Genomic DNA, 16,500 nt, shown 5'->3' with positions numbered 1-16,500 from the left:
CAAACATGAAATGACCTTTTAGACATGGACATTCTATGAGTGGCTGCAATGTATAGTGGAAGTAATTTGCAAAGAAGAGTGCTGGATAATATTTCTAAAGTGTGTGATAGTAGGAAAGAACAAAGAACTACTTCTTAAAGGGAACCAAGTATAAGAAATTAGGAATAAGACCATAGTAGAGGTGACTGCTCAGTGTGCACTCCAGACAATGCTGATTTACAAGAGGGAGAGATGTTTTATGAAAAATACTGAAGAGAAGGAAGGGCAGTCAAGACCCAAAAGATAAAACCATTATTCTAGTTTATGTGTCCAACTTTCAAACTCTTTTTCCCATTGAATTTGTGCCTTTCCTTTACTCATCAGTGTGTGTTGCAGCTTACCTGCACCCCTGCGAGATGTCTTGCTACGACCTGTGCTCCACCGCCGTTGGTGGTATCAACCGCCCCCAGCCCCTCGCTGACAGCTGCAATGAGCCATGCGTCCGCCAGTGCCCTGACTCCACGACTGTGATCCAGCCGCCCCCGGTTGTCGTCACCTTCCCCGGCCCCATCCTCAGCTCCTTCCCTCAGGATTCCATTGTGGGATCCTCTGGAGCACCCGTCCTTGGGGGCTATGGGGGCTCCCTGGGCTATGGGGGTCTGTGGGGCTATGGCTCCTCCCTGGGCTATGGGGGTCTGTGGGGCTATGGCTCCTCCCTGGGCTATGGGGGTCTGTGGGGCTATGGGGGCTCCCTGGGTTACAGGGGCCTCTATGGCTATGGTAGACCCTATGGTTCTGCCTATTGCAACCCTTACTCCTACTGGTACAACAGGTACGGCCGCGGCAGCTGCGGGCCCTGCTAAACACAACAGGAAAATCCACTGAATAATGTACAAGTGAAAAACAAAATGCAGATTCACCAGTGAGCAGATGAGTGACAGCTTTGTGAAAGCACTCACAAATCCTGTTCAGTGCAGTGCCTTCTGCATGCTCCGCACCTCTCCTTTTTTTTTGTTTGAATTCTTTCCTGATATCTTCATGAGTTCAAGTCTTTATTATCTTCTGCTTTATCACACTTCTGACTGAATGCAGTGACATGTAACAGTGTCTCTCAAAATGCATTTGACACTGATGTCTTGGATATATGCTCTTGACATTGCAATACATTTTTGTTCTTTTCAATCTCATTAAAATTCTGTTGCATCATTTAAAATAAGTGTTGTGGTTTTGTGTTCCTAACCATTCTGAACTTGCCAACTTTTCTGGATAAAGCTGCCTGTTGTATATATGGTTGCAACAATATTGTGCAAACCCTGCCCACATAGTGAAAGTCTCCATGAGGAGCCTTTGCTAGTACTGTGTTACCACTGAATTGCCACAACATGCTGGCCGTAGATGAACAGCAGCTTTCTCTACATATTACTTTATTAGACTTCCCATTCATGAGTTTGTGAAATAATTCTTTGAGCTACAAGTGACCGTTCACACTCTGAAAATTAAGCTCTTGCTTATTCCACTGCAGGCTTCTAATCCAATGTTGTACAAATAATTTCACCACTGCAGTTCTTAGTGGAAGATTAGTGACTGATATTAAATGAATTTCAGAATCTGTGTTTCTCTAGCGCAGACCAGCCTACATCCATGCTACTAAATTTTCTCGCTCTCCGAAACTCTGGCTGTGTGCAGAGGACAATTCTTCAAAACCACAAGGACCATGTGCATAATTTCACAGAATTACTGATTAAGTTCCTGGATTTGGGACTTCTTTGGTTCTGTTTAAGTTATGCATATATTAAATAAATAGAATTTGTGTATATTGTATAGGTAGACTAAAACTGAACCAAAATACTCCACCATACATAGTACATCACTTTAGGTTATCAGTAAAGCATGTAAGCATCTCCTGATTCAAGCAGATGCTTATCTCACAAGATAGTGTTCTTTATGTGGTTCAGCAACCAGCAGATCTTAGGCTACATATTTTACTACAGTAGGAAGTGTGGTTAAGCATAATGTAAGTGTTCAGAGAACATCCGATCAGAAACTGAAAGCAGAATATGAAGAAAGACAGTCAAGAGCTGCTGCGCATGCCCAGCTCCACTCTCTGTAATGGACAGTGAATGCAGCACGATTCTCAGCACTCATTTCCTAAAAAGTCAGCTATAAATCTGCCTTGTATTTGTTTGTATTTAGTTGTTTCTGGTAAATTGAATAGTTCTTCCAGCAAAACCCACAGCTTCCACAGTAGTATCCCCTATCAAAACAACAGCCAGAAGGGGTGTTCTACTTGCTGCCAGGACCTGAAAGTCTGTTCGGGTAGAAACTACCATAACAAAAGCTCCCGCTCCCGTAACAAAAGGAGCCCTTTAAGTGTGGGTGTTTACAGAGATCCCGCTATGCTGTCCTGAAGGAATTAAGCATCTGGGCTTGCAAGGCGATGACGATGGTGGCTGAGCCACTGCCCTCAGGTCAGGGCAGTCAGCTCCTTGCAGCTGTCGACACTGGTGCTGGACATAAATTGGCCAACTGGAGACATGACTAAGTGTAACCGTAATGCAGGACAAACTCCCCTGGAATGGGAAGAAAAAATTACATCTCATGGAAATGGGAAAGGCACAGCAGTCTGGATCCTCTGCAACACTAATTTGGCTCCAGATCAATCCCACCTAACTGTAGCTACCCCGCCAAGACCTACTTGCCCCTGAGGATGTAATTCCTCAAATTTGTATAAGCCCTGTGAGAAAAATAATATTTAAGTGATGGTTAATCCCTGTTAGTGGGAACACAGAAATTTAGAAGGTCACATGCTTGCTCAGACAAATGATTGCTCTTATGCTATACCTTGTCTCTGATAAAAGTCAGTTCCCAGGCATCTGAAGTTTAGTGTAAAAATCCTGATCTATGCATAATTGAATGAACTGTCCAAAGGCTCACCTGATTCCTAACACCCTGGAGGCTCTTTTTGCTGTGAGTAAGGAAGCTTTGCTTACATCCCTTTCAAGCTTTGGTTTTCTTCAGTACAAACTAATTCAAAACAGCAACTGGAAGACCAAGTAATTAACTATGAAGAGGATGTATCCTTTGTTAACCATGGCTGTGACCGAGGCCTTTGTGGTGCAGGAGTACAGAGCAATTTGTAGGACTGCAGTGTGGGGTTTTGGTATTTCTTGAGCAGATTATAACCCTGAGATTTGAACTAGAGGAGAGCTGACAGCTCCTATACAATCCATTGTGGAAAATACCCGCTTAGCCCTTAAAACCTGCATATAACATTGCCTCCTTGTAAATGACAAAAGAGGACTAATCTAAATCTACAGAAAAAGAACAGTTTGATATCTAGAAAATAGCTGGTTCTGGGAACACAAGGCAAGAGAAGTAAATACAAGGCAGTTTTCAGGAGGGAGTTTTTATATATTTCCTCAAACTGCCTGAAGAACCTGAGACTCCCATTAACACCAACCCTCATTTATCACACATGGTTCACCTCAAAATGATGAAACAGTTTTGCTCAATATTTATGTTTATTAGTTGATTCAATTTCTCATGCCGCATGAAATGCAAATTACAAAACAAATATTTCTTTCATCTTTGTACTTAATTGGCAAGATTCATTCCTGGTAACGTTCCATTAAATACATCAGAATGACAGAAGGAATTATGCTGGCTTCATTTATTTACCTCTTCTTTTACTGGTTGACATAATGATGGTGGCTCAAATGTTACTCATAATTGCCATCTGCTTTCATATGCAGGTTTTCTTTCTATGCTTCCTTACCCATGCTAGATAAATTATAATTGACATAAAACATGGTGTCTTTCTTGTGAAATCAGCAACTCTTATATGAAGTTGGAATTAAGATTTGGACAGGACCATCCTCCACTTTTCAGGGGAAAAATAAAAAGATACATTGCAAAGTACTTTTTAAAATCATCCAGAACCATGCCTTGTCTTGAAGAATACCCAGCAGTACGGTTTCTTCATGTTTTAGAGGTAAATTCATTGGTCACAACAAAGGTAAACAACTTCTTAGCCTGATTACAGGCAACTTGTTAAATAAATGTATTTTAGGAAGCTGAGCATGTGTTTAAAACACAGAAGAAAGGTAGAACGCTCACAGTTGGACTATGAAAGTCCTAGGAAAAGCTTTCGAAACAAGAGGGAAGAGGCAGATGTTGCAGATCTTTGTGCTACAGACACTGAAGGGGATGTGAATTAATACAGCATCAGCACTGAAAAAGCTTATACACAAACTTAAAAAAGTAAATAAATGAAAACCTAAATTATAAAGGAAATCAACTGAAATCCTAAGGTTCGAAATCATGAGCTGGTAAAGGGAACAGGAAGACTGCTCTTGACCAGTACAACTTAATAAATATATTTCAAAATGCTGGGCTGCTTGAATCCAACCGCATATTTATATTACAATAATGACTCACCACTTCATACGTATGCTACTCAAGAGGGTTTGGGGAGTGCTTAAAAAACACACACAAAAAATATTTGGACAACTTTTGTAAGTATTGTTGCTCCTGTGATCTCCTAGGGCTGTCTCAGAGTCTGGAAAAAAGAACCTCATCATTTAAGTGTAACTTCTGGTAGAAATATTGCAGTGTTTATTATTTGACAAACAACTGATCCATAGGCAAATGAGGACTTCTGAGGCCGGACCAGGCACTGTTTATTACCCAGAATTTCAGAATATGGGAATATGGGTGGGACACATCTCATCAAACCTTCCCTGTTTAAAACCTGGGTGTTTCAACTGAGCTTGTTGTCTGTCTCCACAGTCAATGAAAGTAAAATTATCATGTTTTGAGGGTAATACCAATTCTGGTAAGGTAAGCATCTGAGACGGGATGAATCGTCTTGCAGAAATTCTTGTCCCTCCCCACTAAGTTTCGGGGAAGCCTGAGTAATTTCAAGTCACAAGTCACTTGAAATCTTGGCAGTTGAAATTGGGGTCTGCAACAATATACTCTGCAGGTGATATCCTGCTAGTCAGGAAAGAAAGAAAGAGAAAAATAAAATCTGCTGTTGCAATAGCAATTCCTCAGATAATTCCACTGCTTTTCTTGCCACTTACCCAGCAAGTCTGGGAAGAAAACACTCCAAATTTGTTTCCGTGATATCCTCCAGTGAAACTTTGGTTCGATTCCGTTGTAAGGTGAAGGAGTAGATCTAAGGGCAAACTACACTCCATCATATGAACAAAAAGGAAGAGAAGATACAGACTGAATGAGCGCAGTGATGGGCAGAAACACATGAAACTAGGAAATCTGCACCTGCTTCGTCACTGTCTTGGATTATGTCCTCCTCTGGAGCTGTGCAATGACAATACAGAGCAGCTAGTAATTATTAATCGGCTTCCATTTGCAGCCATTCTACATTGCTGAACCTGTGAGACAATCTCCGTGTGCCTTTGCAGGTTCCAGGTGAGAAATAAGGACAAAAATACTGATATCCCTTCAAAGAAAACTTTAGCCTTTGGTTGAAACACTGTTTCAGGTACTAAAATGCTGTGCGTTCTGCTGGTCTTGCCAAGCAGCAAGGAAAACGCAGAATTTCTAAATCAAAGACCATTAGACAATGTCCATGATTACCATAAAAGTACAGGACCTCTCTCATGTTTTCTGTCTGCGGGTGGGAAAAGGATCAGAAGGTGTCTTTCACCTCACCGAGCCTTTCATTGCAAAATGTGTGAGTAGATTAGATGACAGCCTAGATCTAAAGCACTTAAATACAAACATGTATACGACAGCAGGTTATAGCTCTGATTAAAATCGTTATGGGAAGTTAATGAAGGAAGTGCTAAATAAATAGAACCAGTTTAATTCCTCCTGCAATGCCAGTGAGCAGGGTGGAATGATACCAGCAATGAAGCTGGTCAATTAGGCTGCAAGATGAAAGAGAGCTGCGAGCTGGAATGTGCATATCATGCTATTCAGAGATTTAGGGTGATTTTGCAAACAGCAAGCGAAAACAGTTTCATCACTTTGGGAAGTTATGTGTGCTTCAAATTTGGGCTGGTTGGTGATTATGACTTCATGTGTACAGTGTGCCTCAGACCCCCCAGGCAATCCGAAGCACTGTATAAAAGGAGCAGGTATGCAGAACTATTCCATCTCCCTCTCCTGCATACTCTCCTCTACATCAGGTAAGACTGATGCCATCTCACTGGAGCTTAGAATACTGTTCACGACTATTACGTTAGAGATTTTAGAACTAGTTTTTGATTCTCTTTCTTTTTATCTCCTTTTTTTCTTTTTTCTTTTTTTTTTTTTTTGGTAGGATGTATGCTGGCACATTGTGTTACTGGTAGGCTTTAGGAGTCAAGACTAGGGTTTGAGGCATTTATTTCACTTTAATTCATATTTGGGCTTTCTTGTACTGTTAGCAAATTGAAAATGTAAGATGGCATAATCTTTAAAATGCAGAATTCTCCTGTACCATTTCAGTTAATGACTGAATGAGAGACACATGGCTATATCCTAAGCTCTCTAACGACACAGCTGAAGAAAAAGCATTATCTACATGGGAATTTTATTGCGGGATAATCCTAGCTTGTATTTAGTTTTTATGGATAAGTAAAAACTAAATCCTGCTTACTTTAAACCCTAGTTATTTTCACCAGAGACAATAACAAGGGAAGTAGACCAGTGGTCTGATCCAGTGTGTTTGTCATATATCCTTCTGCAAATCCAGATCCAGATTAGCTATTCAGATACACTGACTTCAAGGCTTGATTCTCTGCATTTCAGGACTACTTTATGAACAAAACTATACTTCCTCTTTTTTTTACTGGAAAAAAATGTTAAGCCACAAGGTTTTGTGACCAGATATTTAGCAGAAATGGTAGTTTGCAAACTGTAAAATTATCTGATGAAGGAAATCGGCTCCTTACATTTTACCATCCTGCTCCACATTCTATATGAAATTACACTGCTGTGCCAAGAAATATTTGGATAGAAATATTTTATAGGGTACATTTATTTATTACATCAAGTATATTAATCTATCCTCAGGCTCAGATGCTTTGGGGGTTTTACCAGAGGGATTACAGAAATTAAGAGAACATGGGACTAAAAGGGAACAACTGAAACTATATCACCCCAAAGAGCTTGGAAAAAAAACAGGGAGCAGGAAAGGAGGAGGAAATGTGTGGTTAAAGGAGTGCCGGGACTCCATCCTGTCTCTCCCAAGGTAAACCCTGCTTCTGTCCCATTTGGTGTAACAAGGTCAGCTCTGGTGTAGCTCCTGCAGCTGCTGGCTTTCAACCCACATTCACCAGGGAGGAGCACTGGTGTTTTAATAAAAAATGTGCTGCCGACACTCTGTTCCTCCGGGAGGGGATGTGAGTTAAAAAAAAAAATAAAGCAGCAGCAATTTCAGAAAGCTTGGCGGATGTGATAAGTGCAGGGATTTCTGGATGGGGAAGATCAGAACAATGCTGATTGCTGGGGAAGTTTGTGTACAGCATCATCAGCGTCATTAATTTTACTTACGTGTCTGGTGATCGTTTTGCCTATTCCCCAACAACCCAGCCCCAAACCTTGACATGTTGTTCCAGTAGATCTTGTGCGTTGTTTTTACGCAGCTCTGTGCTCTGTTTCAGGATCGTTTTCACCCCTGCAAAGAAATGTCTTGCTACGACCTGTGCCCCACCACCAGCAGCATCGCCTGCCCCCAGCCCATCGCTAACAGCTGCAATGAGCCATGTGTTCGCCAGTGCCCCGACTCCACAGCCCTGATCCAGCCACCCCCTGTCGTCGTGACCTTCCCCGGCCCCATCCTCAGCTCCTTCCCGCAGCAAGCTGTGGTGGGCTCCTCCGGAGCACCGGCCTTTGGGGGCTCCCTGGGGCTGGGGGGCCTCTATGGCGCTGGGAGCCTCTATGGTTATGGGGGCTCTCTGGGATATGGGGCCCAGTACGGATACGGGAGTTCAGCCCTCTCCACGCTCGGCAGCGGGTACTGCAGCCCGTACTCCTCCCGCCGGTACAGCCGCTTCCTCCGCAGCAGCTGTGGGCCCTGCTAAAGGCAGCAGGGAGGTCTCAGAAGAGCCACACATGTAGGCCCAAATGCAGAGCAATGAGGACGGGGGTTCAGCGTTCCTGCAGCCCCGCAATGGAGCTACTGCCACTTAGCATTTCTGATTTTTCTTCTACTTTTTGTTTACCCTTCAGTTTCCAGTTTGTTATTTGCTGTTGTTGCCTGTTCCAGCTTTCCCCTTTTTAAACTGTTGTGGGGCAGCATATTCCATGTGGGCATTGCTCATAATGACAAGTATCTTCAACAATAGTTGCCCAACAGACAGAAGAAAGCCAGCTGAGGACAGCAATACCTCCGAGCAGGACATTTTTTGAACATTCTCTGAAGTTGTCTGGAAACAGATTTTTCATATTCTGTGGTATCTTGCTTTGCAAACACAGGTGTTTCTTGCTCATTAAAATTTTGTTGCATCACACAGCAGACTTCTGGTTTCCCTTCCTCCCTTCATCCACAACCTGTCCTGGGTGATACCTTCCCACAGGCAGGACCAAGCTGCTAACTGAGCAGTAGTAGTGCAGAACATTTTAACGCAGACTGAATTTACAGTGTCAGAAATGTTTCTGTAATGACAGTCCTGAGCAGCAGCTTTTAATCCTTTGAAGATATGAAAAGTTTAAAATAACATAGTATCTTAACTCCTATTATTCAAACATTATTTTGGTGGGGCCTTTCTATGAGCATCCAAACAGAGAATTGTGGGTTACCATCTGGAGCTCAACAGGACCACAAACACCACCAAGGCGGTGCCCAGCAAAGCACTTCCCAAATGGAAATTCGCATCTATAAATTCACAGATACAATGCTTGTTCCACAGCACTGAGGTTGCTCAGTGGTACTTGAACTCCAGACATCCCAAGCAGCTAATACTTATTCCTCCTTGCAGTCATCAGCCTTTCCACCCCACTAAGAAAGAGGAATAATCCATGTTCCCTCTAAGAAATAACTGTAGCACAGCAAATATGAGCAGCAGAGACTCAGTGCTTCCAAGCTTCTGGTACTATAGCCAATTCAAATTGTAATGAAGCTGCAAATGAGGCATGCTCAGTACTGTGCAAACAAAGAATAAAGCCAAGGCCTGCCCTCGAGTGCTTTCAGAGAGCACAAGACAAGCAAAGCATGAGCGTCTTTGTTCTTTTCCCTTTTTCGCAGATAGGTATCTTTTATACAGAGATTAAAGGCTGTGTTTTCCATTCAGATAAAAACATGAATAAATATTTTCCCCAGGTGATGAAGGAATTGCTTGGCAAAGCCCAGAACTTAATTTCTCTCTCCAATATCCCCATCTAAGAATTGGCATACAGTCTGTTTCCAGTTTTCTGTTCCACTGGCTAGCTTCAGGCTTGCTTTTCACTGCCACTCTCATCTCCCTTAGGAAAAGAGTTAAATAGCAGCAGTTGAGGAGCACACCGTGGAATAGTCCTTTGCTCTGGTGCCCTGGTGTCTCCTTTGTCTCTTTGCTCTGGTGTCAGGAACACTGGCATATGTTGGGACAGGGACAATTTCAGTTATGCTAACTTCCATGTTAATATTCAAAACTGCCTGTAATCTAGGTCAGTACTCTGTTTAAAATAAAAAATATCCTTTTTTTTCAGACAGAACTCTGAAAATGAGATAATCAGTCAAAGCAACATGTTTTCATGGACTTCTGCTGCCTTTTATCTTTCAGATAATCTGAAAGACTGTGCATGGCATGGCCAGTAGTGTACAGGATATAGGAAATTTAATAGATCATAGAACCATGGAATCATGGAATGGTTGGGGTTAGAAAGAACTTCTAAAGATCACCCAGTCCAACCCCGCTGCCACAGGCAGGGACACCTTTCACTCAAAGCCCCGTGCAACCTGACCTTGAACACTTCCAAAAACCAGTGACCAGGATACAAGACTTGGCTTATTATAATTTATTTTCTAAGTAAAAGGGGAGAATGAGCTAAAAAGACATTTCTTTCTTCAGGTTTCTCTGATAGAGCATTTTATTTAAAACATCTGAAACATTCAAGTTCATATCCTCCAATTGCAAAACTGATAAAGACTGCAAGTTGTCACTTTGCTAATTCCTCCAGAATCAAACCCTGGAAGGCAGCTGGCATTCAGCAGGGCATATTTCTAGTTCTGTTATGTTGAGCCATTGTGCCTGCGGGCTATTTACCAGTGGTGTGAGTCTGAACCACATAAAAACATTAGGCTCTAGTAGTGACTAAATATTTAGTGAATCCACCTATTTAAATCAAACATGAAAGCCTTAACTCCCACAGATATCTGTCTCGAACTGTAATTTAGTGCGTGGGAGGACATATACTTCAGGCTGTGTTTACATCTTTATGAATCAACTTCTGATTGCATGTCATTTTCCAATAGTGTTACCTTGTACTAGGATATAAACACATGCTCAGAGCATATTTAGACCAGAAAGGAGAGTGTAGTGACCTCTGTAGTTCAAGATGAGACAGTGCGATTTCATTTATTGTTGCTTCCTCTTCTTGGTAATTACTTGCTTCGCTGACAGGAGGAACAGGAGTCTGAGTTGCTGGTGCTGTCAACAGCCTGGACTTCCCACGGCTGACCAAGAACTGCAGGAGGCCTTGCAGTCAGACGTGTTTCCCATGTTGCGGTGGCCAGCAAAGTGTCAAGATCTCAGCACTGCTTCCAGATTATCATGATAAACAGTAGCTGTTCCTCCCATCTCGTATCAGCATGTGGTGTGACCTGAGATGTGTTGGATCTGCCAGTGAAATCATTTATCTTCTGCTGTGTTCATCTGTGATTGCGCCTGCATGAAGGTGTAATCCAAGTTCAGCCTGCTCTGCGTTTGGGAAGTGGCAGATTGCTGATGGCCAGGAGCAGTACAGAACAGTGGAAGGCAGTTAAAAAACTGACCTTTGGTGTTTGCTCTGGTCATTACATACAATTTCAGGCTGGCAGGTGAGAATCGGCAATGCAAATTTTGCAGTTCCTGCTCTCCAAGGGACAATCTCTGCAGATCACTTTACCAAATAACGGTGTAGTGGAGTGCTGTGTCTTCAAGCACCATTCAAAGTCAGTAGAGTCCATCAATCAATTAATATATACTACAATGATCTATTTATAGTCCGGGTTCTAACCTCTGGCTCCCAGGTGTGCCTTTTCTGAGTACAAGTACGTAGGCAGAGCAGCTTCACCCAGGTATGCTGACAACATCCACGCTGAAGGATGTCTGACTGCACCCTTTCACTGCAGCAGGAGAAATTGGCTGCTATTGCAGGTCCAGTGCAGAGGTGTGGCAAGATGGGCTGAGAAGAGCATCGATGTAATTCTACTCTACTCTGTGGGATGAAAACAAAAATCTTGAAAAGAGGACTACTAAGGAGGTCAACACCATAGTGATGAGCAAGCACAAGGTCCTGCCCCCGGGGACGAACAACCCCCTGCACCAGCACAGGCTGGGGGGGACCTGCTGGAGAGCGGCTCTGCTGAGAAGGCCCTGGGGGTGCTGGGGGGCAGCGAGGTGACCCTGAGCCAGCACCGGGCCCTTGGGGCCAAGGAGGCCAGCGGTGCCCTGGGGTGCATGGAAAGGAGTGTGCCAGCAGGGTGAGGGAGGTTCTCCTCCCCCTCTGCTCTGCCCCAGTGAGGCCACATCTGGGGGGCTGCAGCCAGTTCTGGGCCCCCCAGTTCAGGAAGGACAGGGAACTGCTGGGGAGAGGCCAGCAGAGAGCTACGGAGATGGTCAGGGGCTGGAGCATCTCCCTTGTGAGGAAAGGCTGAGAGACCTGGATCTGTTCAACCTGGAGAAGAGAAGGCTGAGGGGGATCTCATCAGTGCTTATAAATATCTGAAGGGCGGGTGTCAGGGGGACGGGGCCGGACTCTTTCCAGTGGTGCCCAATGCCAGAACAAGGGGCCACGGGCACAAGCTGAAACACGGGAAGTTCCCCCTGAACATGAGGACAAACCCCTTCCCTGTGCGGGTGCCAGAGCAGGGGCACAGGCTGCCCAGAGAGGCTGTGGGGTCCCTTCCCTAGAGACATTCACACCCCACCTGGATGCGGTCCTGTGCCCCCTGCTCTGGGTGTGCCTGCTCAAGTAGGGGGTGGGACGGGATGGGCTCCAGGGGGCCCTTCCAGCCCCTGCCATTCTGGGATTCTGTGATTCTGATTCTGTGACGTGTCTTGAAAATACCTGATCTGGTTGCTTTAGTGCTCTGCATACATGCACAAGTAAGTACTGGTTTTTTGACAGCATCCTATTGACTCCAAGAATAATCATGCAGTGTGTTGGAGACAGAGGAAGCATGAAAACAGGACAAAACCTTCAGACACATCCTAACAAGAAAGAGGTGTTGCCTGGCTACCTTATTGTAGCCTCATCTCATTTCATCTAGTTTTACAAGTGAAGTCACATCTCCAAACCCTTTGAAATTATTACCACATCCTTGATCCTGTCCAAACAAATTTCTGCAGTGTGAGACTGGGGTTTGCCTGGAATAAGCCTGCCCAAGTATTGTGAGGTCTGCCAGTGCATTGCTGGTGTTCCTAGGAAAAGCAGCTTCACACAGGGAAGAGCAGAAGTGCTGAGCAGTGTCTCATGTATGCTCCATCAGAGTCCTGGTTGGCATTGCAAGAATAGGACAGGGTGAATGCTTCTTAATAGCTGTACTAATTGTATGCAGATTGCATCACAAGAAAAACAACTCTACAGGACACACTGAGCAGCCAGGAACAGTGTTGCTGTTGAACAAAGAGAAGGTCTGGACTTGCCCAGTATCCACTGTCATCTGTGAGTAGCCTGAAATTCAGGTGTAAAGCTCCTGAGATGGAAAATATTTTTTGGCCTTAATGGTATGTGTTGCTCTGCAAGGAAAGCTTAAGAATTAGGCTTTTATTTCTTTTAGCTGGGACTGCCAAGAATTTCATAGAATCATAGAATTGTTAAGGTTGGAAAAGACCTCTAGGATCATCAAGTCCAACCATCAATTTAGAGCTATTAATGGCAAAGATCGTAGAATTCACAGAATTTCAGGAAATATTTGCCATTCAGTTAAAAATTCCAGCTGGTTATTCAAAGGAAGGTTCCACCCACAGATCATTACGTTCTATGTTTAAAAAATGAAAAATATCATAAAACCCATGTATGGGGATGTAATTAAATTGGAGCCTTGGGCAAGCAGTGAGACACAGGGAAGGTCTTCAAAGTTACTCATGTGTTTAACTTTCTTTGCTAGCATGTAGCAAATACACACTGCAACCACACCTGTCCTGGAGGAAATTTCATACTTCGTTGTAAGTGTTACAAAACATGTTTATCCAGCATGACATTATTTTTGTGCAGAAGGCAGTCATTATGCTCAATTCTGCTTAAAGGGCCTGGTCACCTTCCAACTTTAGGTGAGGAAGGAAAGCAATCACTGTCACATTTCACTACAGAGCTTGATGCTCACCCAGAATGGTATATAAACAAAAAAAAAAGGTGGACAAAAAATGACAAGAAAGCTCAGAATTGTGATGCACAATAATTTAATAATAAAGTAAGAAGTAAAAGATCTCATTGAGAATGAAAAACACAGGGAAAATATTGCCAGGGTCTCATTAAAAGCTGCAAGCAAAGAATTACTCCAGGGCTATGCATTCCACATACATGACTCTCATTTTCATGACATGGGAAGACTTACACAATCTTGTCCCACTTTCAACCAGCCACAGATCATCAACATAACTAATTTGAGGCCATTGTTGGCAGGAGACACTAGAAAAAATAGCCAGAAAACTAAATTAAATCGCTAACTTGAGAATGACACGTAAGCGGGATTTTCAGAGCTGCACAGTTCATGCTCCAGGAAATCAATGCCAGTAACAGGGTTGTGCAGGCACTTCTTCGTCCGTGTTGGGTGATTGCTCCTTGCTCCTTATTCGCTGCATATTTAACAGGGTCTGCAGCTCCCAAAACCATAACCACTGAATCCATAGGAAGAATATGACCTCCCAAAATTGTACAAGCTCCTAGAGCCATAGGAGGCACTGGGACCCACAGAGCTCATGGATCCAAAGAAGGTCCCGACGCTGGATGGTGCTGAGCTGCCCACGAAGCTCTCCTGAGGGCAGGAGCTGAGAATGGGTCCTGGGAAGGTCATGACCACGGGAGGTGGGTAGATCACAGCTCTTGAATCACCACAGGACGTAACACAGGGTTGGTTCCAGGCATTTGCAATCGGCTGCGGGCAGGTCACATCGCAGGGTGCAAGGCAGCGGGAGCTGATCATCTGTCTGTAGGAAGACATCTTCTGGGAATGGAGGTAAATCTGAAACACACAACACCGAGGCAACACAAGGCTGAAAGCTCAGGCACCAATATAATGGAGATTGTGCTTGGAAGAGAAAGAATGAAAGATAGCAAGAAGACCAGAAGGAGACTGAAGATTTCAGTTTTGTCTCAGCAGCCATGTCCCTTTTCTCATCTTCTCATGCCAGAACATGAGAACATCTCCTCTCCCCACAACAATCCCCGTTTCTTTTGGCTCCTAATTGTGCAGCCAATTTTATACATTACAAACATCATTAACAATCAAAGAAACTGTATTTGAACTTGAGCTATCCCCCTACCCTTCACCATTTCTCCTTTCCGCTGTTCCCTTTTGAATCTGACATACTGTGACACTTGACCATTTCTTTTACAAATAACCATAGAAAAGAACAGAAACACTGTCTAGCACTTATACAGTAACATCCTGTGCTGGTTCTGCACCACCTGTAAGCATTACAACTGTATGAGGCAAGTCGTTGTTGTTCCAGCTTTAAGGAAGAGGTAATTGAGGCTGAGAAGTGAATGCATTGCCCAGAGCCATTTGGTGAGGTAACAGAAGAGAGGGAGTTAAAATTCAGGCAAGCCTGGTTGTTAATGGCTGTGTTATTCCCCAGTCTTTCAGATGCTACAGCTGGCACCAGGGCTGCCCTGCATGTTCTTTACACAGATAAAATGAGCAGCAGCCACATCCCTGAAGAGCTCATAAAGAGTCTGTCCTTGGAATATCCCATGTTTGGGTAGGAATGCAGTACCAGTGAGGTTTCCAGTATAACTAGGACTCCTATGAATGCGATCCTAGCTGTCCTGCTAAGACGACTGAGGTGACAGATCACTGTGGCAGAACTATGAGCTGTGCCTAGTTTTGCGGAGTCCTTTTCTTAATCATAAGATCACTTGATCACTCATAAAATTGATTGGCAGCTCCTCTTGATCTCTGTCCTGCCTTACTAAAACCCATAAGATGAAAGGCTGGGAATAAAGACAAGAAATAAAGCCCTGCCACAACAAGTACATAATGCAATGCATGACAGGCTTCCAATTAATTCAGAAAAAATCACAAAGAACAGGACAAAACATTGCTAATGGTGCCTTCCCAGTTCAGTCTGAGACTCAGAGGTAACTTTTCTTAGTACTGGCCATTACAAGACACTGTGAACAAAGTAAGGCAGATCCATAAAGGCAGGATGGCCAGGCTGGAGGAAATAGGAATTCACTAAACCTCACTATAAATAAGTTTGCTTAAGCCAAACTTCCAATGGCTCTGAAAACTCCTGCATTTTTAGAGCCTGCCACTGCATACATAGGAAGCAGCCCTTTCTGAAAGAAACCTTCAAATATTTCACACATTTCTAAGAATCACAGCTTTGTTTCAGTTAAAATCCTGCGTTGTTACAGCAGCATTGTAATAGCAATAGTGTCAGGCTCACTTACCCCTTCACAGCAAAGAGCAAGTCAGGAGAAATGGTTAGAGCAGCTCAGAAGTAGGAGCGCTTTTATAGCTTTTCTTAGGCAACCTGGAGGATATGAAACATTCTTCACGTATGATGTCCTAATGCATTATCAAATAAAAATTCACTCCACCTGTAACTGCCCCAGATAATGCAATTCTTTTGATCGGCAATGGTGATTACTGTTGCGTTTTGTCATTACTCTGGCAGAGCAATTTTTTATCTTTCTTTGCTTTTTTCCTATTTCTCCGATTGCCTCATGGAGCAAAGATTGCTCAGAAGTTTATCCATAAACACAATATGCTGACATACCTGTGATACTACCACACTTTTCCAAGTCATGGTCCAGTAAGGGGGCATTGTGAAATTTAACCCATCATACCCACGCGCATTAATTCCTATGACTCTGATATGAGGCACTTTAGACTCCATAGATACCTTCCTACTGAGTTTGGAAATGGGGATTGTTTGCTCCCATCCTCCTGGCCAAGAAACAACCACAAAGCGCACATCCCACTTCAAGCTTTGAAAGTACAGGTGAACTAACCCATAAGCAGGGAGTTGCTGTTGTCCAGCCCCGGCATGAGGGACAGGAGCCTCAAGCAATGAGAAGTTCATGTCCAGCTTTCATTGTCAGGGATGCCATGGGATCATTGCTGAAGACCTCAGGGCTCCTGACTGATGAAAGATTCATGTTTTGGGATGAAACAGGTCAGGGAGTGAAGCCATGCATCACCCTAGGAAAATCTTGGGC

The 16,500-nt window shown here is 43.6% G+C and overlaps 3 protein-coding genes across 3 annotated transcripts; 2 read left to right on the top strand and 1 right to left on the bottom strand.

Moving 5' to 3' along the window:
- The first annotated feature begins 395 nt into the window (after positions 1-395).
- LOC142048250 (scale keratin-like) lies at positions 396-842 on the top strand. The gene has a single exon (XM_075074954.1). The coding sequence runs from the start codon at positions 396-398 to the stop codon at positions 840-842; it is 447 nt and encodes a 148-aa protein (XP_074931055.1).
- A 6,615-nt stretch (positions 843-7,457) lies between these two features.
- LOC142048278 (scale keratin-like) lies at positions 7,458-8,067 on the top strand. The gene has a single exon (XM_075074999.1). The coding sequence runs from the start codon at positions 7,617-7,619 to the stop codon at positions 8,010-8,012; it is 396 nt and encodes a 131-aa protein (XP_074931100.1). The 5' UTR covers positions 7,458-7,616; the 3' UTR covers positions 8,013-8,067.
- A 5,851-nt stretch (positions 8,068-13,918) lies between these two features.
- LOC142048505 (feather keratin 4-like) lies at positions 13,919-14,275 on the bottom strand. Its single transcript, XM_075075498.1, has one exon. The coding sequence runs from the start codon at positions 14,273-14,275 to the stop codon at positions 13,919-13,921; it is 357 nt and encodes a 118-aa protein (XP_074931599.1).
- Positions 14,276-16,500: the final 2,225 nt, after the last annotated feature.

This window comes from Phalacrocorax aristotelis, chromosome 25 (genome assembly GCF_949628215.1).
Source record: "Phalacrocorax aristotelis chromosome 25, bGulAri2.1, whole genome shotgun sequence".
Lineage (NCBI taxonomy): Eukaryota > Metazoa > Chordata > Aves > Suliformes > Phalacrocoracidae > Phalacrocorax > Phalacrocorax aristotelis.
The sequence above is the reverse complement of the archived record's forward strand: the minus strand, read 5'-3'. Positions and strand labels throughout refer to the sequence as shown.